General features: G+C 41.8%; 1 protein-coding gene across 1 annotated transcript in view; it reads left to right on the top strand.

The window, feature by feature from the left end:
* Positions 1–2,391: 2,391 nt before the first annotated feature.
* Positions 2,392–27,688, top strand: part of glg1a (golgi glycoprotein 1a) — a 35,059-nt gene continuing 9,762 nt past the window's right edge. The window contains exons 1-15 of the mRNA XM_040132692.1: positions 2,392–2,724; positions 13,350–13,379; positions 14,324–14,410; positions 15,658–15,873; positions 18,005–18,208; positions 19,079–19,150; positions 19,407–19,593; positions 20,243–20,457; positions 20,931–21,052; positions 21,361–21,462; positions 22,433–22,586; positions 24,133–24,357; positions 25,146–25,208; positions 25,843–25,956; positions 26,151–26,239. Of these exons, the coding sequence (XP_039988626.1) occupies positions 2,392–2,724; positions 13,350–13,379; positions 14,324–14,410; positions 15,658–15,873; positions 18,005–18,208; positions 19,079–19,150; positions 19,407–19,593; positions 20,243–20,457; positions 20,931–21,052; positions 21,361–21,462; positions 22,433–22,586; positions 24,133–24,357; positions 25,146–25,208; positions 25,843–25,956; positions 26,151–26,239 (2,213 nt within the window). The remainder of the gene's footprint in view (positions 2,725–13,349; positions 13,380–14,323; positions 14,411–15,657; positions 15,874–18,004; positions 18,209–19,078; positions 19,151–19,406; positions 19,594–20,242; positions 20,458–20,930; positions 21,053–21,360; positions 21,463–22,432; positions 22,587–24,132; positions 24,358–25,145; positions 25,209–25,842; positions 25,957–26,150; positions 26,240–27,688) is intronic.

The raw sequence follows: 27,688 nt of genomic DNA, 5'->3' as shown, positions 1-27,688 counted from the left end.
GGGCCTTTACGAGTCCTGTTATAGTGGTTCGCGATATGGTCTGGGATCTCTGGACTCTTTCCTATTCGCTCGGCCCAGAGACTCCTGCTCCTGCTGCCTGAAGACTTCAAACTGAAGGACAGCGTGGATTCAGAGAGGCCTGAGCTTCGAGACAACTGGAATCTCAGAAACGGGTTTTGTTTTTAACTCCTCCACTGGTGCCCGCCATGTTTCACTTAACCATCATTATTAAACTCAGTAACACCAATTTAACGTGAATGTGTTATCTTTGTTCTGTGACTATACGTTGTTGATGCCGGTGTCTCGGCCTGGTCTCTCTTGGAAATGAGATTTGGAATCTTAATGGAACCTGACCTGGTTAAATAAAAGAATCAATAAAAAAATAAAAAATAAAATCATTTTAAGACTAAAATTTATTCATAAAACTGATCGTTTTAGGATTGTATCCGAGGGCAGATGCCATTTTTACCACTAGCAACTGAGGACGAAAGGGTTACGGCAGCGTATGTTGACATTTCTCTGGTAAAACGTGATTCTTATGTGGATTTATTTACTAGATTGTAGAGTATTAAATGTTAAAAGGTCAGATTTGTTGGGATGAATGTGAGCCCCTGTGAAAAATCATGAGAAATTTTTTTGTAAATAAGAAAAGGGAAGCTTCAGTTTACGTTTTGCTGAAGGGCCACGTTTGACCCCCGGGGCCACGCAGGGTGTGTACCACCCACTTTTGTCCAGGGCCGATTTCCAGTGTGGTCGATCAACAGTCTTTATTTTTTCTATGTTGACCTCCAACCCTCTCTGCCTCCAGCTTCTCACCTGTGAGGATTTGCCGCTTTCCTCTGTTTTATATCGTAGTGAGGTGAATATCTTTGGGTTTCTGACTGATGGTCGGACAAAACAAGCAGCTTGAAGACGTCCCTGGAATTGAGATGGACGTTTTTCAGTTTTTGTACACACGTCATCATTTTATGGACTAAACAGCTACTTGATTAATGAAAAGATAATCTAAGTTTAACTGATAGTGAAAATAATCAGTTTACCAGTAGCAGTACGCTGCATTTTGCAGGCGTACAAGCTGTAGAGCTGCAATGATTAGTTGATTAATCAACTGGTTGATCGACAGGAAATGAATTTGCGGCTATTTTGATAATCGACTAACCAATTCAGTCATTTTTTAGGCCAAATATTCTCTTGTTTCAGCTTCTCGAAAGCGAGGATTTGCTGCTCGTTTTCGTCAAATGTGACAGAAAGTTAAAAAAACCTTTTGACTCCTTTTCGGCAAATCGAAGCAAATCCAAGTGTCAGTGTGGGAATGTGCCCGGATGCCATTTTAAAGAGTGAACGATTAGTCTGCAGATGAATTCACCGTGAAAATAACCGGTGCTTGTAGCTGACACTGGTTTAATCTGATAATATCCTTTTTTTTTTTAAGGACAAAGAACTCTTCTGTGTAAATGTGGAGGTTAAAGAAGTGTGACAGCGACATGCACTAAGCCGGAGATTTTACAGTGTAAAAATAAACCTGTCTCTGCCTGACCAACGTCCTTGAACCAGCACAAACACATCTTTGGCATCGTTACCCGCTCACGGACACCGAATCGTTCCACCGTTTTGGCCTCTAACGGGACGTGACACCGGAGGAGCGTCTCCGCCCTCGGCTCGAATCCAGGCTCGTTTCTCTCCGGACTCCGCGTGGCCGCTCGCTGGCTACAGGTTAGGCGCGTTCACGCCCGGGTTCCTCTCTGAGCCGGTTCAGGCGATATTTTGACACTCGGGAGCTCCGGCCTCTTTTGTTACAGGACGGGTCAGATGATGTTCCGGGTTTTTCTCCTCATCAACGATCCCATGGAAAAAAACCTCAACGCAACAATGAACGTATTCTACTAACAAGTGCTGTGCGTGTGTGTGCGTGTGCGTGTCTCTCCACATGTGGATTTATCTTATTGTTCTGGGTCACAGATGCTCCACTGTTCTGCAAAAAACCAGCACAAACACATCAGGGAGCCGCACTGTTGCGCTGGGGGCCACGGGCGGAGCGGCGAAGTCGGGCAATATAAGCAAACACGTTGGGAACTAACCGCCAACGTGCTTCAATATCAACACCTGGACCCAGTTTACGCTCAATAAATGCATGGGTCCGCTGTTAAATAATAGGACACGGAGAAGACGTTTCCACGGCGGTGGTGTGATTGGATAACTCGGAGCATGAATCCATACGTAGACAAGAATTATTCATGAGCTGTCCGCTGCCATCCTAGAAAGAGAGAGAGAGAGAGGGAGAGGGAGAGGGAGAAAGAAAGAAAAAGAAAAAGACCGCCTGCAACTTTACTCCTAGTTCACATATTTCCGACAGCTCCTGAATGCAGCAGCAGGCTGACTGGCTCTGTGAAGATGGCGGACTGTATACGTGTTCCTCTGCTCCTGCATTTGATGTGCATCTTGTCGGCCTTGCATCCAATTCGAGGAGATAACAATGGTGTCGTGAGACTCGCCGGTAATGCCGATAACCTGCAGAATCCAGCCGGAGGTGCGGGGCCGGCTGCGGTGAACCCGGGAGCCGCTGAGAGGAACCTGGGCGCTGGGGCCTCGCTGCCTCGGAGGCGCTCTGCCGGCTGGAAGTTGGCAGAGGAGGCGGTGTGCAGGGACGACCTGACCCGGCTTTGCCCCAAACATTCCTGGAACAACAACCTGGCGGTGTTGGAGTGTCTCCAGGACAAGAAAGAGGTAAATTAGCGGGACAGGGTCTTGTGGTTCCAGAGAAAGAAGGCAGGGTGTGCCTGCTGAACGAACCAGCTAATGTTAGCTGCCACCGTTAGCCTGTCGCTAGCCCCGGTATTCAGAGAACGTCACGCTAAATGCTGGTCAAAAAAATAGCAATTTATGATTAATGATATTATCTTCAATGTGTCGTAGATGCGAGAACAAGACTGAACAAACATTCAGAGTTGCCAGGATCCACTCTTCAGTTCGGCACAATGCAACGCCACAAATGGCGCTTTTCTTTTTTACGATTTGCAAGTTTTCTGAATCGCGTCGCCTCGTATTTCTTGTCTTTAGCGTCTCCCCTAAATACATCGAATTGGAGCAGCGTAACATTGATCAACAGAAACGCAGCTTGATCACACTGGAACAAAGCTTGCTTTGCGGAACACTTGCAAGCCGAATTTACCAGAAGACATCGATGCCATAGGTGAAACGATAAGTTTCGCTGGGCTTTGTCCTCAGTTATTTCCCTGAGAGTTGTAACGTGACAAACTCGTAGAATGTCAGGGCAGTTCGTGAGGTGGTTAGCGGGGGACGGACATCTGGACTAGCTAGCGGCTTAATGTAAAATTTGCCACACGGTTTGCCGACACGCAGGTGTTACAGACCACAGCGACAATTCAACGAAATGTTTTTTCGCGCAGGCCACCTCTTAACTTCGTTAGCCGGGTTAGTTAACCTCGAGACAGCTCAGTCTGTCTGGTCACCGCTGCCGTGTCTCTGCTAGCAACCCTAGCCCGAGCGAGACGTTAGCCCGGATAACCGTCACCGAGCCCCTCGCTGGTTGATGTTTGGCTTTGTGTAATAGCGGCAATTACACCTTTCCGTTGGAGTAAAGACCGCAGCCCCACGCAGCAGTGAACCGCGATGGCCCTGTCGCTTGCCTATAGCTGGGCAACTGAACCGGCTATCGGCGGCTGGTGGGTTCAGCCCGGTCTACGAGCTGGTGTGAGGCGGACAGAGCGGTTCAAACCCATTTTGTCCGGGGAGAGAGGGCGAGAGCGACTCTCCTTCTTCCCCCGGGGAAGGTTGTCCGTGTCCTCCCACTCCAGCCCGAGGCAGCACCGGGCTTTGTAGTCGCTCTGGTTCAGGGGCAGTGGATGTTGTTCTGACATGTTTCGGCAACACGTTACCAGGAAAAAAAACCCCCCACATAAACAGAAAACTACCCTTTCCTTTGTCAGTACCGGTGCCAGTGGGGTTTCTGTACCAGTACCAAAACTTCTGGCTATTCAAATGCTGACCGTTGTCTTTCTGTTTCTCCATATTTTTACTTTTATTCGTTTTTTTTTTAATTTTCAGGAGTAAGCCACATGTTTGCAATGCGAGAAACCCAAAAAAATACGGTGTGAAGTTAAAATCGGGCGTTTGTTTGGGTGCAGAACCGGCGTTCGGGGCAAGGCTGCAACTAACAACCACTTTCACTGTCGGTCGTTTCTCCGACGAGTCAGTTCATAATTTCTATCCAGTATATTGTCACAAAAAGTGGAAAATGTCCGTCACAGTTTTTCTGAGCGCACCCGAGGTGACGTCTTCAAGCCGGATCCAGCAAGGTGTGGCGTTTCTGTTTAAATAAATTATCAACCAGATAAATCAACTACGAAACGTAGCGCTGCAACTAAGGCTTGTTTTCAGTATTGATTAATCTGCTGATCATTTTTCACACCATCGATTAGTTGTTTGGTCTGTGAAAACGCTGTAGAATAGTGGAAAATGAACATGGGGATTTCACAGAGCCCAAGTTGATGTCTTCAGATAGCTTTTTGTCTGTACTCAGTGTAATACCATGTGAGACTGGAAAAGATGGCAAAATTCTCACACTGGAGAAGCCGGAACCATCAAATGTTTGGCATTTTTGCATTGAGTTGACAGAAATCATGGGTCACGTATCAAAATAGTCGCCAGTTAGTTTTCTTTTGATCAACTAATCGATTAATTGACTGTTTACCTCCGCGCTAGTTTGCCGCCAGTGCTTCACGTTTTTAAACTGAATTTAACCTGATTGGAACTGGAAAACCATGGAGGAGTGAGGTGTTGACGCATACACTCACACACTTACCAGGGAGGTAACTGTTGAATTTCTTCCTCATGTACGATGAGTAGTTTCACAGCAGCTGCTGGATTTGTGTATCTTGTTCTAACTCAGTCCAAATGTAATTGTTTTTTTTGTTCCCTGGGCTTGCTGTTTTGTTTCTGTTTTTTTGTTTGTTTTTTCAAACTTGTGGTTTTCAGGTCACTGGGTCACTTTTGTGACCTTCAGGCCCATTCAAGTGCGTCCTGAGAGATCACACCCAGAGCTATGGCTGTTGGCTTGGTGGCAGCTGACTTGCACGCTCGCTACTTTAAGCTCATTAGCTGCTTGTCAACAGCGGAGCTGCAGCAGACTGAGAGCGCTCTATACTCTACAGCAGCAGCTTACAGCAGCTAAGACAAGCCTCGGTTTGTGCCCGTTATCTGCTTACTCAAAATCACAAGACGATATCCTCACTGGTAGTAAAAGTTGTCATGAAAAACTCCTATTACAGAAAATGCAGAACAATATCTGCTAAAGAGAGGGTATATTTTAAAGAAGGAAACCGTGCATGATGCGTGTGAGTCAGTAAAAAATGAATGCACTAACAGCCTGACCGCTAAAAAAAAAAAAAAGACTCCTGATGATAATTTTAAGCATTTAAACTGGCTTATCCTCACCAACAAGGCACCGTTTTTGTCGTTCCCTGTAGCCATGTGGTGGCCCCCTCATCAGCTTTTCCACATTTAGTAGATAAATTGAGGGATATAACTAGAGCTGAAATGATTAGTGGAATGATAGAAAATTAACCAGCTACATCTGTTGGTAATATATTAATTGTTTAAGCCTTTTATTAAGCTAAAATACCAAACATTCTTGAGTTTAAGTTTCTCACGTGAGGATTTGCTGCTTTTCTCTATTTCTCTATTTCTATTTCATCATTGTAAATGGATTATCTTAGAGTTTTGGACTGTGTGGTTGGACAAAAGTTTAGTCGATCGACAGAAAATTGCCAAATATTTTTATTATCCATTAATCATTTTAGTAATTTTTCAAGCAGAAATGCCAAACATTTGCTGGTTCTAACTTCTTAGATGTGAGGCTTTGCCGCTTGTCTCTGTAATGTAGGTAGAGCTGCTGTAATCAATTACCCGATTGACAGAAAATTAATTTCGATAATCGATTCATTGTATAAGTCCATTTTTTTTTTTTTTAAGCAAAATTGCTTCTCAAATGTGAGAATTTGCTGCTGTTCCTTGTCTGATATGAAAGGAAATTGAATATCTTTGGCTTTTGTCCTGTTGGTCGAACAAAACAAGACATTTAATGACATGATCTCGTGCCCTGGGAGATTGTTGAATGATTGATTGGGTTTTGTGATCAATAGATTAATTGAGAAAACAATTGTTTTATTAATGGTAAGGAAAATAATTGTTAGTTGTAGCCCTAAATTTATAATAGTCAACTGAATATTTTGGGGTTTTAGGATTGTCGGCCAGGCAAAACCAGGTACTTGAATCAATTGAGAATTAGATATATTTTAAGTGTAGTGATTAAAAAAATTGAGTTGAGGGGGCAACAGCGTATCACCTAGGTCAAAAGTTAATGTACATGCAGTGTATTTCCTGGTTTACAGTTTCCTCATTCTTCTGACTTGGTGGCAGGTTGATGTATTTTCTTTGGCATCACGGTGGCATCTTTACCGGTGTCAGGTTGCGGGCTGATTTTTATCAAAACTTCTGAAGACCTGTTTTAACGCCACTGTGAATGGTGGCTAATACCATGTTCACGGCTGAAATGAACTGAAAATGAATGCACTTTCGTATGTGGATATTCTTTGTTGTCTTCCTCCCACAGAGGCTTGTACTTTGAGAGACAGTGGTGTATGGTTAATAATGACACAGTGGTGTTGTGGTGCTTTTGTCTTTTTTCTACCTCACCAAGCAGTGTGCTTTGACTTCCTGGGGATTTTGATCCCCGTCCTAAGTTGTAATCATTTACTCGTTCATTGGGAGGGGCTGCTTTGTTCTTTACCTCCGTTAGGCCCAAAGAAGACAGTCCTCATTCTTTTTTCTATTGTGGCGAGGTAAAGTTTAGGTCTGCATGACTGGGCTGAGCTCTCACAGGACAGTGCACCAAATTCGAGACATCTTATAATTTTGTTGAGACTGTAACCAGCCTGAATTTTCCTTCAGAATGCTCTGGCATTCGGCATTTTATTTACCACTTCTCCTGCAGCCTGAAAAAGCAGCTCGACTTGATTCAGTTTGTAAATTACTTTTCTTCAGCTAAATGAGATACCTTGAATTTTTTAACTCGTAAATTGTGTTAAAACATCTTTTTGTTTTTTTTTAATACAAGACACAAGAATCACTGAATCAGATTTCGCCCCAAATTATTTCTGAAAGACTTAAATACTTTATTGCAAGATAACAAAAATATCAGATTGTTCTTCTGCATAATTCATGCAGTCTTACAATATTTAAATGTATTGTTGCTTTAACGGGAAAAGAGGAGATGAAATCCCTTTTTAAAAGAAACTGTCTCATTATAATATATATTAAAAAATACAAAAGGAACATACAATGCAAAGCTATGACTAAAAAGAAGAGAAAAAGCCGCTAAGTACTTAAGTTGTATCAAAGTAAATACAGTCAGTGGGATGACCAACGTGTGGATTTGATGGATCATGTGATCTTTTAGTCTGTCAGTTAAACATCCACTCTGTTACATCTGCTACTTCTCAATGTGATTTTCTATCCTCAAACAGATACTGTAATATTGTATATGCCAATTATACTGATAGTTTATCCAGATCTATTTTGATTCTATATTTTCTGCTCCTCGTAGTTTTTCCACTTTGGTGACAGATTTTCCTTTGGCACCAGTGAAAACCCTTTTTTTTGAGCGGTATTTTGTAGCAAGGGTCTTGATTGTGCTGTTTTTACAGTATCACATGAATGCAGTTAAAGGCCCAGTGAAGCCTGATTTTTAGGTGTGACTTCTCGTCTCTCTGCTGCCGAGCAGCGACCGTGGATCTCGTCCGCCTTCTGTGTGAAGGCCCGAGCTGCCCAGCTGGCACTCTGCTGCTGCCGCCGCCTCTGTTCTCTCGTTCGAGGGTGAGATTAAGAGCTGCTTTTAGACTGGTAGCATTTTTGTGTGTCTCCGGCCTGCCTGCTGTCAACCCTGCTGGTGGCTGTGGTTTTGTGTACGTGGTGCAGAGACTCACAGGGTGGAGGCTCTGGAGATTGAAGAGTTCGCTCTGGTTTGTCGGCTGAGTGAAGCGTCCGTGTGTCTGCTTGTGCTCCGTCCTCCCTGTTGTACCCAGTTTACACACAGTTTGATAACTGTCAGGTTAAGGCTGCAGGACGTTGTCTTTTAAAAACACACTTTTTGGTGTATGTTGAGCTGCTTTGCTGTACCTTTATGAGCAACAGAGAATGGAACCCCAAACCCAGGCAGTGTCAGTGCCTTGCCCAAATACCACAGTCTCTCTTGGAAATTTGATCCTCACTGGTTCTCTGATACCAGGGAGTTGTGGTTTTACACCCAGTATTTCCCCATCTGACAGAGGTGAAAATCTAAAAACTTAATTTACTAAATTTAAAAATTGTTTCAAATGACTAGTTTTCTCCATTTTTGGGCAACTTTCTACTTTTGCTCGACTACATTTCCGAGATAAATATCATCCTGTTTACTCCACTATCTGTATGTAATGGATTTAGAAGCTGGTTATGTTGCAAAAGTATACGATGCGTTATTGTTCACGGTTGACGTCCACGATTGACCTATAATGATGGTAGTCAGACATACTGTACACCGTACACTCAGTTGGCAGTTTATTAGGAACACACAGCTAAAACTAGTGCAATCTAATATAAAAGTCCTGCAGTAAATCCCATCTTAATGGTTATTATTTTCAGTTTTTGTTAAATTTTTTATTTTTTTTATTCGACATTGCACTGATATGAACGGGGGTGGACAAAATACTTGTCTTGCATTATATTGGCATCCTCCAAAGTGATCATACAGTTGAATTAACACCTCTCTAAAAAAGTTTAAACAGAAACCGAAACCAAACGTATGTGGACTCCCTGAAATTAAATCCATATGTGATTGCTGAACATGTCATTTCGACATCATGGATATTCAGGTTCTGCTCTTCTGGTTTCATCGTTTCAAGCAGCTGCAGTGATTTGTTCCCATTCAGACACATTAGAGCATTAGTCAGGTCCAGCACTGATGCTGGGTGATAAGTTCTTGCTCACAGTCGGGGTTCTGGTTCAACCCAAAGGTCTAAAGGACCCTCCCCAAACTGTTGCCAAAAACTTGAAAGAGGACTATTGTCTAAAATGTCACTGCTGTCGCAGTAAAATATTACTAACAGCCGCAGACCAAAAGTACACAAACTTGTAGTTGTAGGCGTCCACATAAACAACATACGACGTCGATAACTGCTTGACGTTTACCCATTTTAACGCTCTACAGGTCACCGTGTACATGTCACCTGTTTTTCCACTTCTGCTTAAAGAAAACGATCAATGTGGGGACATGTGCTTCATGCAGTATTTTCCCATCGCGGTACTGCTTCTTTTACTGGAGTACAGGATTTGAGAACCTCTTCCACCACCACTGTCTGTACAGCTGTAGAGAGAAAACACCAGATTTTTAGCAGCGTTTCGCAGCAGGTTGTCAGTCTCAGAATCACTGTGTCCAGTTGAAGGGGAAAAAAAAAATTTTTCCAAGTGATAATAAAGTAATAATACAGACATTTCAGCATCTCTGGTGATGGTGCTGAATCACCATAAGTATACCGTTGCTTTTTATAGGCGTTTCTTGCATTATCCTAAACAAAGAAAGGAACGTTTGTTTTGATTATATTTATTTTGGTCTTGTTCCAAAAAGAAGAACAAATTTGTTCCTAGTTGCCCAGCAACATATTTTTGTGTCCTTACAGCATCCACTGTTTGTGTGACGGTTTATTCAGGCTTATTGTTGACATTTACCCCAACCTGTTCCAGTGTTCATCCAACTGCAGCTCTGCTACAGCTCTTGTTTTAATACCGTTGTTACCAGAAGTTTAAAAAAGGCTCACACGCATCAGTGCCTGTGGGTTATCCTGTATGGAAAAATGTTTTTTTAGGAGAGACACACACCAGTATCTTCAGTCCAGTAAAAGTAAATCGAACCTCTTCAGTTTTATTTTGTGAGATTATGTAAATCTTGAAGGGTCTTGATGATCATTTATTGTTTTGTTTTGACCTCTGCCACCTTTTTAAGGTCATGATGAAGCCCATGTAGCTTCAGAGTTTCAGGTAGCTTGTCACTTATCATGTGGTAAAATGTTAGAGGGGAAAAAAAATACCACAAGTTATCGAATGAAATTTATATTTATAAGTGCGTGCGGCTAATTTGGCGTTTCCTGTTTTGAAGATTTCTACTGCTCCTTCTGCTGGATGTCACAGTTTGATTAAATGTCAGCATCGCAAGATCTTTTCAGTCTTTTCTGTGATGAAAGGAAACACATCTGTCACACACCTGACCCGCATACTGCCCTACCCAGCTGTTTAGTAGGAGGAAAATCAGGTGTTTTTTTTGGGTGAAAGTCAAGTAAGACAGCGTGCAGAGTGTCAGCTGAAGCTGCAGAGTGGGTCTGCCTGAGCTGAATCAAGAAAAATGGTTAAAACCATTTTGTGTTTGCTAATGAGCTTCCTTCAGATTAGTTTCCGTGATGAGTCTTTAAGTGGTTGACTGAAAATGTAGCATGCATTGCTCCCTACAGCCCTCATCGTTTATCAATATATAATATAAAAAAAAAATATATAAAACTGCTAGGGATCGAGAACCGGTTCCAAATGATCCGAACCATCGGAATCCTATGCCCCCGAGCTTATTGATTCCTTTTTATCGATTCCAACATTTTTCTCACAGTTGCACATTGCAATTGACAAGAAATAATCATGGCTGATTTCTCCTCTGAAGTCTGTGAAGAATGGAGAGAGTATACCATGTTTTTTTTCTTGTGCTAATATTCATGTGACGCTTGAAAAATAGAGATAAGATGGTGGGCTGTGTCCTCGGGTTTACAGAGGGTGAGCCTGCTCAAAGACCCCATGTCAAAAGTCTACGGAAATGAGCTCATCCAAATAACATCATGTCAAATAATTTTTAAGTTTAGAGGTTTCCAATAGTTTTGGATTCAGTGACTTAATGAATGCTATCAGCTTTCAGAGGCAGGGCTCAAAAAGCACTGAAGATGAAGGCTGTATAAATCTTAACACCTAGCTGCCGTGCTCTCTGCTTCACGACTCAGAAGGTGTTGGGAATGGCTGTCTACCCTCTGGATTCTCTCATCTTTGTATCTCTTAATGTGTCATTTTTCTCTCCTTCCCACTTCCAATTATAGCTCAGTCTCACGCTGGTTTTCCCAAGACGCAATCAGGAGAGCCGATTAAGTTTAATTTAGCTGCAGCTATTAAATGAGATGGAGGTTTTGGTAAATTTTTTTTCAAGTTCACTGAGCTGAGCTGGAACATCGGGACACACAAAGAGGCTGAATATTTCAGTCTGACTAAAGTATGTGAATGGGTGTGTCAGCTGTGTTGGTTTTATTTCCTCCTGTTGTGTTAGATTACAGCTCTAACAGCTCGTCAGTGAGTTTGAGTTAGATTGACACACAAAATTGGACTTGATTGACCTGAACGGTGAATTTCCCAAGAAAACTGTGTATTTTCTCAGTTTTCATCAGCTGTTTGGTCAGAAACAGGCTCATTTCATCATTGTTGGTTTATTTTGGCTTTGAAATCAATGTAGCATTGAATAGATGAGAAGTTACGGCTTTCTGAAACCTGCAGATCCCCTGACAGAACTGGACAGGCGCCCACATTCGTCAGATTGTTCAGTCCAGAGGTGAACTGAGCGTTTGCAGAGGTGGGGTTTTTCCCTGCGGACGGACGGTCCGTCCAGAAATGTAGAAAAAATAAAACAAATGTCCCGTGCTTTTTTATCCAGCATCAGACTGGCCGGCTCCATCCAGGTTAAAAAATGCTTTGAATGCTTGCAAAGTTGGCTAAAACAGTCCTGAATCAGACCAGACTCTGGCGCTGCTTTTTCTACCGTTGCCCAGTGCGATCACCAGTCTGGCTGTGGTCATGGTCAGGATTTTGTTAGGATTTTATAACTAAACCATGATGAGGACTTTGTTTTCTTTGTCTCTGTGAAAACCTGTGTAAAAGATGATCATGTTAGATGCCAGTTCAGGCGCTAAACTGTGATCCTTGCAGGTAAAATGTGACACTTCATATGTAGGCTCTTATGAATCAGGCTCATTGTGGGGTTTGCTGTTCTGCACCAGTGCTGGACTGTGTCGTCATTGTATTAAGGAGCCATAAATAATACTATTTCCTATTAATAAAGAGTGTTGAGTGTTGATGAAAAACCATCACTAATAATGTTGAATATTTCTAAAATAATCTATGTAGGTAACAAAAAGCAGGAATCAACTGTTTACATAACATAAAGAAGCTGTTTCATGTCAAGAGAACCTCCTTAAGACTAGCGCCAATACTTTTTAAATTAACAAAACAACGCTGAAGGGCCTTATCTCAACTAGAACTGATTTGCTGCTCTGGTGGTGGGTGTGTCAGCTGTGATGGGTTAGTCCGGGTCACAGTTTCCAGGACCACTTATTTATTTATTTTTCAGCCCAGTTGACCATGGAGCCATCTCACTGCTGTTTATAAAGTCTGTCTGTCCTCCACCCACCGTACCGTCCTCTTCCTCAGTATAATCAGGCTGAGACCCCCTCATCACACCGCATTTACACTCTGTGTGAAGAGCATTGTGACACTTGTGTGTAAAATACACTTTAAATAGGACACACACATGCTTAGTCAAACACACACAGACAGTCTATTCCTGGCCCATGCTGTGGCTCCCATGTGGTAAACGGTCAGAGACTCTTCAGCCATCTGCAGGGCTGTTATTTCAAAGACACACACACAGTTAGTCCTCCACTGGGTATGCAGCAGCGATTTGGGGTTTTCTCTGGTTGAAGGGTAGGGGAGCCTGTTGGTCTGCAGGACGTCATATAGGTCACCTCAGGTCAGCACAGCACTGCATGAAAATAAATGTCACCGGTCTCAGAAGCTGTGTCCTGAGTTGGGGGCCGCCTCACTGGAAGGAGGCCACCTATGACTGTGTGTCCTCCAGAGGGTTGCTGGGCCACCACTGCACCACCTCTTCAGGTGACGTGGTTGACAGAGGTGTTTTTAAATAATAACAATTTAAAAAAAAAAGTGTCAGTGCCTGATACTGCTGCTAGACTCAATGACCACCACCTGAGCGCACCATTACACGACAGACAAGCTTGCGATGGATAATGGGATGTGTGGGAAATGTCATGGGTTGCTTGAGAAATGGCAGTGTGGTCGACCCATTGTGCCATATTTAGTGTTAAACCTCACTTAGCTGTACGTTTTTTCATTATGCTCAAAGACGTGAAGCTCTGGAGGAAGGATCTTAAACCCGAAGTTGTCTCCACTCTAACCGCTCATTTCTTTCTTTTCTCTTTCAGGAAACTGAGATTGCTGCCGAATGCAACCATGTAAGTGTCTCCGCTTCTGGTGTCACACCCCAAAAACAAAACTTCCCAGCATGCATCGTGTTATCCTATAGTTCCATGTAGTTCATGTTCAGTCTGGAGCATCAGGAATTTCCACTCACATATGCATAAGTATAATGACTACTATAGGTAGTATGCTACCTATGGTCACTTAAACAACCACAATGATCAACCTTTTGGTGAATTGCAGGTCAGTGGACGTCTAGACACATAACATTCGTATTGGCTTCAGCGTTAAGCATCAAAGTTCATTCTTGGCCCTAGAGATAGTAGTTTGACAAAACAGTCACAACTTACGAGCCACTGACTTGCTTTTTCCTGAGCTCTCAGCCGTATCTCAAGGTTAAATTAGGTTGAAAAGTGAAAATGTTTTACATGTTTGCATTACATACCAACTCTGTTGTTTAAACATCATTTAAATGACTGTATTTCAGTGTCAAGCACATTTTGTCATTGAAATGCTGTAGAATTAATGGTTATGTTATTGATGTAATAAAAAAAAACTCCCCTTTTCAACCAAATTAAGCCCAGTTTTAACGCTGGTGTTTGGACTTTTGTTTTTTTTTAAACATGCAAATTAAATCAGTGTTTGTTGAGAATTTAACTAATTGTTCCAGGATTGTCTCATGTTTTATTCTCTTACCATATTGAATCAGAGTATCTGAAATTTGGGTTTTTTTATGATAATCAACAGAAGAAGAAAAGGTCAAATAAAAGTGGAAACAAATTAGCTTACAGTAGAAATATGAAACACAAAATAATTGATTGCCTAAATACATTTAAAAGGTCGTGTTTTGGGATTTCTTATTGTCCAGATCACAGTCTTAGTAACACAGAGAGACACTAGTAGCATCATGATGCAGTTGGTTAGTACAGTTGAGTAAATCTGCGTATTCCAGGTGTTTCATTTATCTTCTCTCCTCCAGCTGCTGTGGAACTACAAGCTGAACCTGACAACGGACCCAAAGTTTGAGTCTGTAGCTGTGGAGGTCTGCAAGACAACCATCTCTGAGGTCAGTTACAAACACCAGACCTCTGCAGCTTCACTGCTGGATTTTTTTTTTTTCCCCAGCTCCCAGAATATCTTAAAGAAACATTAGCTGGTCGGTGTAGTTGTTTTCAGACGGATATGTTTTTGCAGGCTAGTGCTTGTAGTTGAGTGTTGAAGAATTGTCCCTAATCTAATCCTTGTTTTCCCACCTCACTCCTGTACCAGCCTCCGTGTTTGATTTCAGTACACATACATTTGCTGTACTGGCCTGACAAGAACAATCCTGCTGTTCTTCACTGCCGTGCACAGAAATGTTTGGGACATATTTGGATTTTCTCTGTGCAAAACAAGATTTAGCAGAAATTAAATCTTTCTAGAAACTAGAAGCAAACAAAAAAAAAAAACACACAAGCCTTAAATAAAACCTTTACCCATCTACAGTCTGTTCATGTCAGCCTGCCTCATCGATTCATGTAAACAAAATGTTTTTGATGCATGATTTTTGGCTCATTTTAGTCACTTAAAGTCTTCATTTTTGCTTTTGTTTTCTGTGCATGTTGTGCTTCTTTATTCCTGGTATGTTTTGTCAAATTTGTGAATGTGTCTCGGTGTGTCGTGGTACGCGTTGGCAGAGTGGTGATGGTATTTTTGTTCTCTTAAAGCTTCAGTAACCAGGGTTGCTCGTAGGGACGAACCCATACAGGGTGATCACCAACTCTGCAGTTCCCCTCGCCTCTGCAGAGCATTTTAGCCTCTTTTAGCTCCTGGTTTTGGTTGCATGGCACATTTACTATCTACTATCTCCCTGTAGTGTTTGTGCTCTAATCAACCTCGTTTACACCAGCTTTTTTTTTTTTTTTTTTGATCAAACAAGCCCTGATAAACCCCCTTCACACTATCTGCCAGGCGCAACTAGCTAAAATGAGAGTGAATACTAGATTTACATTCATCAGATAGACAGAGACAGGAATCCAAGTTGATGCTAATCTTGCTCTGTAAGTGTAAACGTGCGACTGTTTGCTAAAACGTTCGCTGTAACAATGTTAATAGTTCATAATATGTCACTGTCGTGTTAAGTTTGCTCTGTAGCATTTGTCGGCAGATCTGTTTAGACATTCGGGCGACAGATAAGCATCTTGGTTTTATCTGCATGTAGCTTCAGATATTTTTCAAGTGAAAGTCTTGTATAACACCTTTCAACAACCAGGCAGATCAGAGTGCTTTCAGTTCTCGTACAGAGCCGTTACACAGTCTTTGTTCTTCATGCAGATCAAAGAATGTGCTGCGGAAGAGCTGGGGAAGGGCTACCTGGTGTCCTGCCTGGTGGATCACCGCAGCAACATCAGCGACTACCAGTGCAACCAGTACATCACCAAAATGACCACCATCATCTTCAGCGACTACCGGCTGATCTGCGGCTTCATGGACAATTGTCGCGACGACATCAACACCCTGCGCTGCGGTAGCATCAGCACTGGAGAGAAGGTGAGCCGCAAAAACGAAACTTACTCTGTCTTTGAAGAGCAAATTTGACCCGTCACTGCTGCATTTCCAGTTGCACTTACTATGGTGGGGTGATGCTTAGGTCTAACTTGATTCTATGAATCAGTTACAGCTTCTATTGATTGCCAATGGCACACCTTCACTTTAAGGTGTGCCACCTCTCTTGAAATAAAGACCTCACCGACATCAGAAGAAATTATTACAGGTGTATGAAATATAACACACGCCTTCATGGAAAAAGAGCAGAGACGCTATATCACACGGCAAAGGCAGCGTTTAATGAATGAGGCAACCCTTTAGTAACTAAAGTGATCACGATCCAAACTGATGTCAGCACCTCTCTGATTCAGTTCAGCAGGTGAAAATGATTGATTTCATTTTGCAGTTGCTTTGCACTATTGAATCGGAGCAGCATGTGTCAGTGTTGGGGCAGAAGAAGACTTCCAAGTTTTCGCGGTTCAGGGTACGATACTCACCAGCTCCTCTGACCTATATCTTCTGAAAACACCGTATTCGGAACGTAGCCAGTGATTGATTATCAATAAGCGACTGTCAGGGCAACTGACGAAGGACTGTCTTGTCCGGCGTCGGTTGGTGTCTGACCAAGTTAAGGGACGTGCAGGACATGTTGGTCGTCCTCAGAAAGCCAGGTTAAAAGAAGTCTTAAGATTTGTGGTTTTTTTTTAATAGTGTTTACAGCTGGAGTTTCCCAGATTTAGTGGTGGGTCTGATGAGCCTTCATCGCTGCTTCCACTCAGTCTGAAACCCCCGGAAAAAAAGCGTTCAAAGTGTGACTCGGCTGGAATGAGAAAAGAGAAGTTTGACAGCGCTTTGTCAGCGAGCAGAGCGAATCGATCTCCTCTGAACGTGATTTCCTGCTGCTGAGCCAAGCTAAACCTCATAAGCCCATTAGACACGCAGTTATTATGGGATATCATGTTGGCACAATTAGAACTCGGAGCAAATTATTTATTAGTCAGCGGGAGCGGAGTCGGTTTCATTATCAGGAATTTGTCATGGCTGCTCATTTCTGTGTGGTGGAGCAGCTCGGAGCGGAGATTAGAGTGACCACCGTGACTCTATATGTAACTCGGTTGGAGCTCGCCTCCAACCTGTCGTCTCTTACCACACTGAAAAAATACAAGACACACTCTGACAAAACGATTTTATGCAGTGAAAGTAATTTCAGTATTAGTGGTATTAGTGTTACTATAATCTACATAGTCATTAATTTTGGAGAAACATTTAAGAGTTTGTGTTTATTAGGCCTGCATCATTATCAATTCATCTGCAAATTATTTTCTCCATTGATCATTTGGTCTAGAAAATGTCAGCAAATAGTGAAAATACAAATAAGATATTTAATTTATGATCACACAAGACAAAGTACAGCAGCAGATCTTTACATATATGAAGCTGTAAATTTCAAATGTTTGACATTTCTTCTTGAGACAACTTAAACAATTGATTATCAAAAAACTGCCGATTTAATATTCTGAACGAATGTTAAATCAACTAGTCGTGGCAGCTGTAGTGTTTATCTGTGTTTTTAAAACTGCTTTTTTTTCCTTCAAATTTTTTGCCAAAAGAAGTGTTCAGTGTTGTGGATGTTAAATAAAAATGCCTTGACTTCTAGCTGGCTAAGGAAGGAAAGGATGACTCATTTTTTATCAAGTGTTTGTTCTGTGACATTATTTTTCTCCAGACAAAGGGAACACACTTCATGTCATCCGAGTTAATAATTAATTGACACATCCGGCTCACCTTCCAAATGTATGTGTCAGCCTCTAAGTATTAGGCAGTAGCTGCTATTGTACCAGGACAGATATCAGAATTCTACCCAATAAGTTGCATTAACACGTGGGCACATTAAGTGTGTGTTGACAGTTGAGAGAGTGTTGTGCTGCAGTCTAAATAAAAACGGCTGCAGTGTGGAATGAGTCAGAAGTAAATGGGGTTAAAAATGAAGAATTACCACTAAAAATAATGATTGAACTGTGTTTTCCTTCAGTTGTTGTCCTTATTGTAGCAGAGCTAAACAACACCCACTGTCTGATGCTTAGCTTTACCCGCTCCAGCTCTGCTATAACTGTGATCTTTGCCCTCTGTGCAGGACATCCACTCTCAGGGCGAGGTGATCGCCTGTCTGGAGAAAGGGTTAGTGCGGGAGGCCGAGGAGCAGCCGGGGGCACACGCCATCAAGGACGACTGCAAAAAGGCCATCATGAGAGTCGCTGAGCTCTCTTCAGATGACTTCCACCTAGACCGCTACCTCTACTTTGCCTGCCGCGAGGACCGCGAACGCTTCTGTGAAAATGTGAGGGTTTAGTCGATAGTTTTGTGCACAGAGCCACAGGACCATGAAACGTCTCATAATAAGTGATCTAGAGTTATGGATTTGTAAAGCAGCTGACTCTGATAAATGCATGTTGTTGATTTCTTAGATGATCCTGACAAAGTGCTGGCTGCATCTCTTCTGCTTACCAATAATGTACTTCATATGACTTAAACCCTTATTTCCTGTTGTGTTTTTTCTTTTTCTGACCGGTTTATATTTTTATAAACAGGTTCTTCAGGTGCCTAAACTTAGAGACATGTCTATTTTAGCAGCTTTGTTACTTTTATTTTGGTCTTTTAGATTGGCCCTTGGCCCGGTTTTCAGGTTTGAAAACATGTTTATTTTCTGAAACCTGCAGATCGGCTGGGGCAAACCTGTAAAAAGGTGTTTATCACATTATCACAGAGTAGCAAGAGAGGAGCCTGTTCTAATTATTAACTTGTCATATTAGTGAAGCATGGCCTAGGCAAATCAGGAACAACTAGAAACATTTAACCTATTTTAGGTCCTCTGTCAGGCATTACTAGGTGATTTTGTAAATTGTTAAACACAGTGTCACCAACGGTTAAAGCAGCATTCATCTGTCTTATTTGAGGTGAAATTCAATTCCACTCTCTGAAAACGCCTGTTAGAAAATAATAGCTGATATCAAGGTTAAAGTAATTAAATGCTGACTATTAATGCCAGGGGTCGTTTTAACAGGTCTGCAGTTCAGGATCAGTCGCCTCTGTGACATTAACATCACTCTGAAGTATTGACCAATAAAGTAACCCAATAAATTTTCCACACAGATGCAGAAGTAAAGGAAGGGTTTTTTTTAAATTTTATTTTGATTTTTTTTTTTTTCAGACACTGGCCGGGGAGGGACGAGTTTACAAATGTCTCTTCAATCACAAGTTTGAGGAGGCGATGTCTGAGAGGGTGAGTGCTGAAAATATCTTGCCCTGATACACAAATTCTTACTTTTTCATTCTGATTACATTCAAAATTCTCAAGTTTGCTGTAGTGCGAAATTGAATTAGGAGCTTATATAGTCACATTGAAAACTGAACATTAACATCCAATCCTGTGAGTAAATAAGGCTTTGTAACCCACGTTAGATGGTGGCCCAACTGAAAAGTCCAACCTGACAGTTATTAACTCTGTTGTGACGCTGACGGCGGCTGTGTGTCCTTAGTGCCGCGAGGCGTTGACCACCAGGCAGAAGCTGATCGCTCAGGACTACAAGGTGAGCTACTCCCTGGCCAAAGCCTGCAAGTCGGACCTGAGGAAGTACCGCTGCAGTGTGGACACCAACATGCCCCGAGCCCGAGAAGCTCGTCTGTCCTACCTGCTGCTCTGTCTGGAGTCTGCTGTGCATCGAGGTGAGCGGCTCCGCCTCAGAGTGAACCTGTCAATCACTCTCAGTCCAACCGCTAATTAATGGCCTCAAGCCTTTTTTAGCTGAATTACCTGTCAGTCACTGGTCTGTTTTCACTGGTGATTTATTGACTTGTCAAATGCACATAGAACCTCCTACCTGTCTGTCAGTCTGGCTCTAGTCTAGTCTAGAGTGAAAAACTTTGCCTCCACTGAAAACAGAAAAGCACTACGCACTGAAAAAGTGAAAAAATAAAAAAAGAAGTAACAAGGTTGCAACAGTGAGGTTGCCTGATCGTTTCTCGCAGAAGCCCAATTGCAGCAGTAATGCAACCAGGTTCCTGTCATGATTTACTCAAACAAGAGAAAAAAAATAAATACATTCTGAATTCACATTTTATCTTCATATAAAGGGTTTTTAAAAAGATGAAGTTTTTCAATTCAGGTCATTGCTGTAAACACTCAGTTGCCAAATTCAGTCTGCATCATTTTGAATGAGGCCAGAACATCCTGGGATCAATAAAAGAACTTTGATATATCTCAAAATCATGATTAACTCCATCAGCTTCTATATGATATAGTCGATAAAAATATTGTGTGTGATGAGTGTTTCATACCTAAACCCCCACAGCTTAGCTCGTGTGTGTTTTTCAGGTCGCGTGGTCAGCGGCGAGTGTCAGGGCGAGATGATGGACTACAGGCGGATGCTGATGGAGGATTTCTCGCTGAGCCCCGAGATCGTGCTGCAGTGTCGCAGCGAGATCGAGGGTCACTGCTCCGGTCTGCACCGCAAAGGACGAACGCTGCACTGCCTGATGCGGGTCGGCCGAGGGGACGTGGGAGCGATCGACCCCAACTGTCAGAGGGCGGTAGGTCGACGTCGATATTAACTATAACCAAGACTGACAGAGGGTGATGAGTTGGGAATAATAATGTGCACTATACCGTATAGAGCGCATTTGTCAGAAGGCAGTGAGGGAAAACTGAAATTAGTAGGTGCTATTTTCGTAATGTCCGCCCACCCATTGACGGGGTAGCATTAAGGTTTCATCGTTTCCTGAATGGGCTCCTACGCAGGGGCAGCTGCTGTTGTGGTAAGTTCAGCAAGTTGTCTGATACGCTGAAAAGTCCCTTTTTAAAGAATCAGTAGGCAAAAGAGAAAAAGATGTTACTTCACAAATTCCCAGAGGTTATAAATTTAGATCCGGCTCCTGGTTCTCGATTCCCAGTTCTACTGTCAGCTTCACTTGTCTAATTCTACCTCAGTAAATACCTTCCTACATTTTAGTCTGGAATCAGATTTTTTTTTATTGTTGATGGTTTTTTTTGCTTCTGTCTTCAGCTCCAGACTCTGATCCAGGAAGCCGATCCCGGGGCCGACTACCGCATCGATCGAGCGCTGAACGAGGCCTGTGAGTCCGTCATCCAGACCGCCTGCAAACACATCCGTAACGGAGACCCCATGTGAGTCCTCTTCCCGCTCCTCTATGACTCGGTATTCCACGTACTGTCTTGACACTGCCTGGTTACTTTAATGCTGTTTATTTCGTGTTGCTGGTATATTTTAGTAAATCACATACTTTTCCTTTCCTCTGTCTAAACATGTTCCACTGATGCTTTATTTTGTTACTCTGCATTGATAAATTTCAAACTTGTGTTTGGCAAAATCTGTGAAATTCTAAATGAATATTGAGCTTCTAATGTTTGGTTAGGATGAATTTGCTGCGCAGCATCTATTAGATGTGACTATATTTCTGCTGTTATTCCTGCAGGATCCTATCATGTCTGATGGAGCATCTGTACACCGAGAAGATGGTGGAGGACTGCGAACGCAGACTGCTGGAGCTGCAGTACTTTATCGCCAGAGACTGGAAGTAAGTCCCGCCCACCTTTTTATACAGAGGTTGATTTACATTCAAGCCAAAATGAACAAAAACACAAAAGTAGTTAAACGCATATGGGGTTTAGATTAGAAACCACAGTAGCCTTGTTTCCATTAACGTATTTTTCGGCACATTTTGAAGTGTCGCATCAGAAAAGGTTGATGGAAATGGTGAAATTCTAAAAAGCCAAAACTTTTTTCGCTTGAGGTTGTTTTTTTCCCCTTTCGAAGAGTTAATGCGCTTAATGGGAGATGGAAACACCTTTTCTGAATAAGTTTTGACATAGCGAACATTTAACTCACCAGGCTAATCAGCTTTTAAAGCTTCTAGAGAAGAAGAATTAGGAGCTGTTTCCGATGTCGTCAGAACGATGTTTGTTTTTTTCTCTTTTGTGACATTTTAAAAGTTCACTTCAAATTCGCTTAACAACTATATGGAAACACAACTGGTGACTAAATACATGTTTTTTGAAAAAAAAAAAAAATACATTCAGGTTATTACATTGGTTTCTTGATGTTTTTTTATTGCATTTAATGCATGGAAGGAAGACTTTTTGAAATTAGTTTACGATCAGAGTTTGCATAATTTCTGATAAATTATAGAGGGAGGGAAAATTACAATTTGTTTGTTAGTTGACATCCTTCACTTTACACTTGTTACACAAACTTTTTTTCCATTTGAAATTTTCCATCAACTATCGACACACTATAAACTATAACTACTCATGTTTACAATATGTGCATTAACTATGTGGTTGTGTATTTATGTGGTTAAATTGTGGAATGGTCACCTTAGAATAAACATAACCATTGTGGCAGATGTACGATAAGTGTGGTTAGTTTGGTGCCACATTACTGTGTATTGTGTGAGTTAATAATATAAAAACTGACTGTGCTCTGATACGTTTTACTGGAAGTGAACGATCCAGTCGGCTAAAATTATTCCCCGTGTTGCTCCCCAGGCTGGATCCCATCCTGTACAAGAAATGTCAGGGCGATGCAGCTCGGCTCTGTCACACTCACGGCTGGAACGAGACCAGTGAGATGATGCCGCCAGGTGCCATCTTCTCCTGCCTGTACCGCCACGCTTACCGCTCTGTGGAGCAGGGACGCAGGGTGAGTCTGGGCTGTGATCATTCCAGGAGAACAGGGAGACTTTTGAGCTCATCTCTCACCTCTCAAAGGATCAGTTCACCCGAATTACAAATAAGCCTAATTTTTCCCACGTACCAATAGGGGTGTCTGTCTATACAGATTAAAGTTATGACATATCTGCTGCTGTAGCTTTACATTTCAGGGTCAATAGAGATAATCTTCAGACCTCGCTCTGAACTATTTTCTACCAAATGTAGAAAATTCAGAATCTGTTCAAATGGTGATAAAGGGATAATTCTGTGTTCACATGATTGTGTTATATTTGTTTATGTGAGCACCACAAGCAAAAGGCCATTCACCTCCATAAAATAAGGCATAATTGAATGCGTACTGGTATCTGGATGGCCAGATACCAGTAGTGAGAAACTGTGGAATGGAATTTGAACTTTTACCTCCCTGCTGTTTTTTGATCTAGAGTTGAGGCTTTTTGTAAATCTGCAGTTACTGGAAGTTGCTTTATAGCATCAGCTACATGTCTTAACTGACATTGTAAATATTCATTTATTACAGCAGGTTGCCTGTATGCAGGAGGAAATAAAAACAGTAGTAAATACACAGGAAGCTTATGTGAACTTTCTCACTGACCAGAGAATATTCTCGTAGCTCCCCGGTGGAGCATCTGAAGCAGAAAACCACGGTTTGACTGTGAGTACGTCCTGTTGCTAAACTGATGATAATCACAGGAAACTGGACATGTCTGTCATGATGACTGGTTGGTTTGTAGGGGAAGTGATTGTCTTTGGATAATTCTTGTCTGCTTTTTGTGCATGTGGGAGCTGATTTTCAAGAAGATTGCTGATGTGAAGTGACCTGCTGAACTGTGTTGTGAAGAATCAATACAACGCTCCGATAAGGGAGAATGTTATACGTGGTTACACTGATTAATCGACTGCAGCGAATTCAGTTCTTGATAAAGCCACCGGTGTTACTTGTGCTAGCTGTCCTTAAAGTGATACTCCACCCAGATATATTGTTTTAGTATCAAACACTCTCTGTCCAAAGGTTGTACTTTCCTCCTCCATGAAGAAAAGCGGCAGCAGTCAGCTTGACTTCTTGTTGGTTGAAAGGAATTTCAATTTTGACCCGTTTTTTTTTTTTTTTTTTTTTTAATTACAGGAAAAGTAGCAGCATAATCCTTTTTTTGTGGTCCATCTTAGAATATAGTTAAGTGCTCAGGTTCTGTATTAAGGCCTGGTCACATCAGCATTTAAAATGGCCAAATACTGCAGTGAATCAGCTCATTTTGATGGAGTCATTACAATCAGTGGATTAGTTTACAGGGGCGTTGGATGTTGCCTTTGTCTTTTATTGTAAAGCACTTTGTGACTATATAAATAAACTAACTTATAAATCCACAAACTTTAAACAGCCACCTTTTGAAAAGAAGTCTTCTTAAAGGACACAAATACTAAAACTCTAGAGTGGAGTGTCATTTGAAGGCCCTCGTGAAAAGGGAGTTATTTCTGTGGTCTTTTTCTAACTGAACGCAATGATCGTCTTCCTGCAGCTCTCTAGGGACTGTAAGGTGGAAGTGCAGAGGATTCTCCACCAGAGGGCACTGGACGTGAAGCTGGACCCGGAGCTGCAGAGACGCTGTATGACCGACCTGGGGAAGTGGTGCAGCGAGAAGACGGAGGCCGGGCAGGAGCTGGAGTGTCTGCAGGACCACTTGGAGGATCTGGTGTCTGACTGCAGGGATGTGGTGGGAAACCTGACCGAGCTGGAGTCAGAGGTAAATACCGCAGCTGCTGCTGCTGCTGCTGCTCTCACTGGTTCAGCAGCTAAGGACGCAATAACACAATAATAACGACATGTGCCCCAAATTCACACCGCATTATAAATCTAAGCGGGTTTTGGGTCTGAAGTGTTCTGTGCTCAGACTGGAAAAGTGTCAAAATAAAGTTTACTCGTCACACTCAGTATTCAGACTGAGAAGCATTTGGTTTTTGAATGTTTTGAGTATAAGTGCTATTGATAACTCTATTCAAAATTTTTTTTTTGAGGGGAAAAACATTTTTCTGCCTCTTTAAGTGAAACTGGTAGTTGCAATTTGAAGTCCCAGGTTGTCTGACATCTTATGGCAGACGCATTGTACCGTTTTCTGTTAGTATAAAACCGTTAGGTAAGAATATTGAATGTATACTGACTGCAAAAACAGTATACTATAAATAGTAGTATACAGTACAAATTGTATACAGTTCACGAAGGCTCTCAATGGGTAAAGATTCCCAGATAAATTAAAACCACAATTTGCACGAGGGATTAGACCAAATAAAACAAATTAGGCAAAGGTCAGCGAAAAAATCATGTAGTTTAATGTAAGAGAAATACATTTGTTCTGCTGTTCTTTAATCATTTTGTGACCCTTCAGATTTATCAGGAACCTGCCCTAGCCGGATCTAACTACCGTGACTCTATGAGCCGTCCTGATGGAATAAAACCAGGCTAACCACAATTGACTGATCTGATCTAACTGTGTTGTTTGTGTTAAGGGCGTCACTTTGTTTGTTCTGTCTTCAGGATATTCAAATTGAGGCCCTGCTTATGAGAGCCTGTGAACCCGTCATCCAGGCCCACTGCCACGTAAGTCTGCACCGAGAAATTCACCGTCATAGTTCTCCTGAAATCCAGTTTGAGTTAGTGGAAGAATTTTTAGAAATTTTGGTTCAGCTGCATCAAAAGAAGGGATTTGCTGCTCTCATTCAAGGAGGTCAAGAGTTTAAAAAAAAGTTTCTTCCAAAGCAAAAAATACCTCAGAGAAAGAAGAAAGCAGGAAGGGTCATGCACAGTGAACGGAATTAAGACTTATCTAACTTTTAATCCTTTCCTCTCTCTTGTTTCATGAGGGCATTTTAGAGGCTGAAGCTATTTTCTGAATGAATAGTCTGTTTTCATAAAGCAACACACACATTGTACATTAACATACATGCTAATAGTGTTGGGTGATGTGACTGTACATATAATGAGATGATATTCAAGTGTTTTGTTTCTACATGATTTTTGCATGTGATTTAGTACTTTGGTTTATCTGGTATTTTTGTTTTGTAACAAAACTTTCTTGTATTTTTTGTTGGTTACTCACATTGATTATGTGTTTTTCCTTTTTTTTTTTTTTAAATACAAAGTGTTAAATTGAAAGATATTTAGTTGTAGAGTGAGTCAGAACTCCATTTACAACACTGCCCGAGATCTGTATGTCTCTTTGTCTCTCTGTCAGGAGGTAGCTGATAATCAGATAGACACTGGTGATCTGATGGAGTGTTTGGTTCAGAACAAACACCAGAAGGAGATGAATGAGAAGTGTGCGGTGGGAGTGACGCACTTCCAACTGGTGAGCAGACTGATGAAAACATGTTATTGTGTTGTTTTCGCTCAACAGGAAGTGAAACTGTTTCTGTTGGCCCTCAGTCGGAGCAAAAAAACATTTTAATTGCCTATCACACTGGTGGTACAAATGTGCAGGTTTTTGTCTTATCTGCGGAATTCATCAGCAATAAGCAGCTCTGTCTGTCTCTCTGTCCTCAGATTCAGATCAAAGATTTCCGTTTCTCCTACAAGTTCAAGACAGCCTGCAAGGAAGACGTCCTCAAACTGTGTCCCAACATCAAGAAGAAGTAAGACGGCCAAAATCAAAGTTGTGTTTCAGAGACAGCGGCAGATGCAGCACTCTGCAGCAGATAGTACAAATCCAAAAAAATCACCAATTACTTATAACATTTTAGTGAATGTCTTAAATAAACCAGTCCAAGCTCAAACTTCGTTGCTTGTGTCTGTCTTTATCCCAACAGCTACTGAGCAAACCTTTGAGCCTAAATTATTTTGCTAAATGCACTTTTCCCAAAGGTCCAAAATCAACTTCCATGCTCAAATTTTGTCAGGTGGTTTTGTAAATGATGGTTGGTCAGTTCAGTTTTCCAAAACTCCTCCTGAGGTTTTCAGATTTCAGAGTTTCAGAGGAAGTCTGGTGAATGAATCGTAATATTTCCTGCCAACAGCCTTTTTCCATCTAGTTGTCCAGAATACACTGAGGAAAATTTTGAAATGTCACCAAACATGTAAAATAGGATATTTTTGTTTAAAAAAACATATGTGGCTTCTTGAACGTTAGAAACACATCTAGCAGCGATCTCTGATCAGTTTTGAGCAGGCTGTGGATTTTGGTTTTATATTTAAACCTGTATGAATGGGAGTCTTACTGAGACTTTTGCAAGTTGGAGCCAACACTCAGTATTTAATTTTATATGTCAAAGTCATATCAGTGCAGACATATTAATGTTTTACAGAAAACATTTGAGGTAATGTTAAAAATTACATATAAATAAAACAGGCACCATAAGCACTGCATGATTTACTCCAGTGGTTCCCAACCTGGGTGCCATGACCTGCTCATGGGTCACAAGGTGATAAACACGATAGTAAAAAAAAACAACAAAAAAAAACCCCCAGATACCTTAACTACACCGCGTTTTAAGACACACATTTCAAACTTGCTTCTCTAAAGCTCGGCAGACACTGTGCATTTTTATTGAGCTTGTACATTGTGTTAAGTTTTAATGGACCTTCCTGCACGACCAGAGCCCGTGACTTTTATGCTCACATTGAACGGATCAACTGACCGGCCGCAACATGGAGCTCACACCGAACCCACGGTCGGTTTAGTCTAGTGACAGTTCCAATGAGAAAAAGTTTGTTCAAACAAGACATCTGCGTCCTCGGTGTAGAGAGAAAGAGAGAGAGGCCGCATCACTTCGTGTAATCTACTATGAAAATATGGAGCTGCAGATGGCTGGAGGATGTAGGCATTCTGGTCCGTCTGTTCTGCAGCCAAGTTCGGTTTTATATCGCAGCTCAGTCTCAAGACTACAGTTTTAGCCACAACATGTAAAAATATACTACTTCGTTCATATGAAAACAAGCTCTCTGCAGTTTATAAGAGATCTTTCGACAGCGGCCTTGAGGGGAATCAGAACATGGAACTGCTCAAGCTCCAGACAACTAACCAAAATTTGTGAGCTGCCAGAAACCCAACTGATTGTCCAACAGCCAGGTTGTTTATCAGGCAA

The sequence above is a fragment of the Xiphias gladius genome, chromosome 8, assembly GCF_016859285.1.
Source record: "Xiphias gladius isolate SHS-SW01 ecotype Sanya breed wild chromosome 8, ASM1685928v1, whole genome shotgun sequence".
NCBI lineage: Eukaryota > Metazoa > Chordata > Actinopteri > Istiophoriformes > Xiphiidae > Xiphias > Xiphias gladius.
Note: the sequence above shows the minus strand (reverse complement) of the source record. Positions and strands in the feature narration are given on the sequence as shown.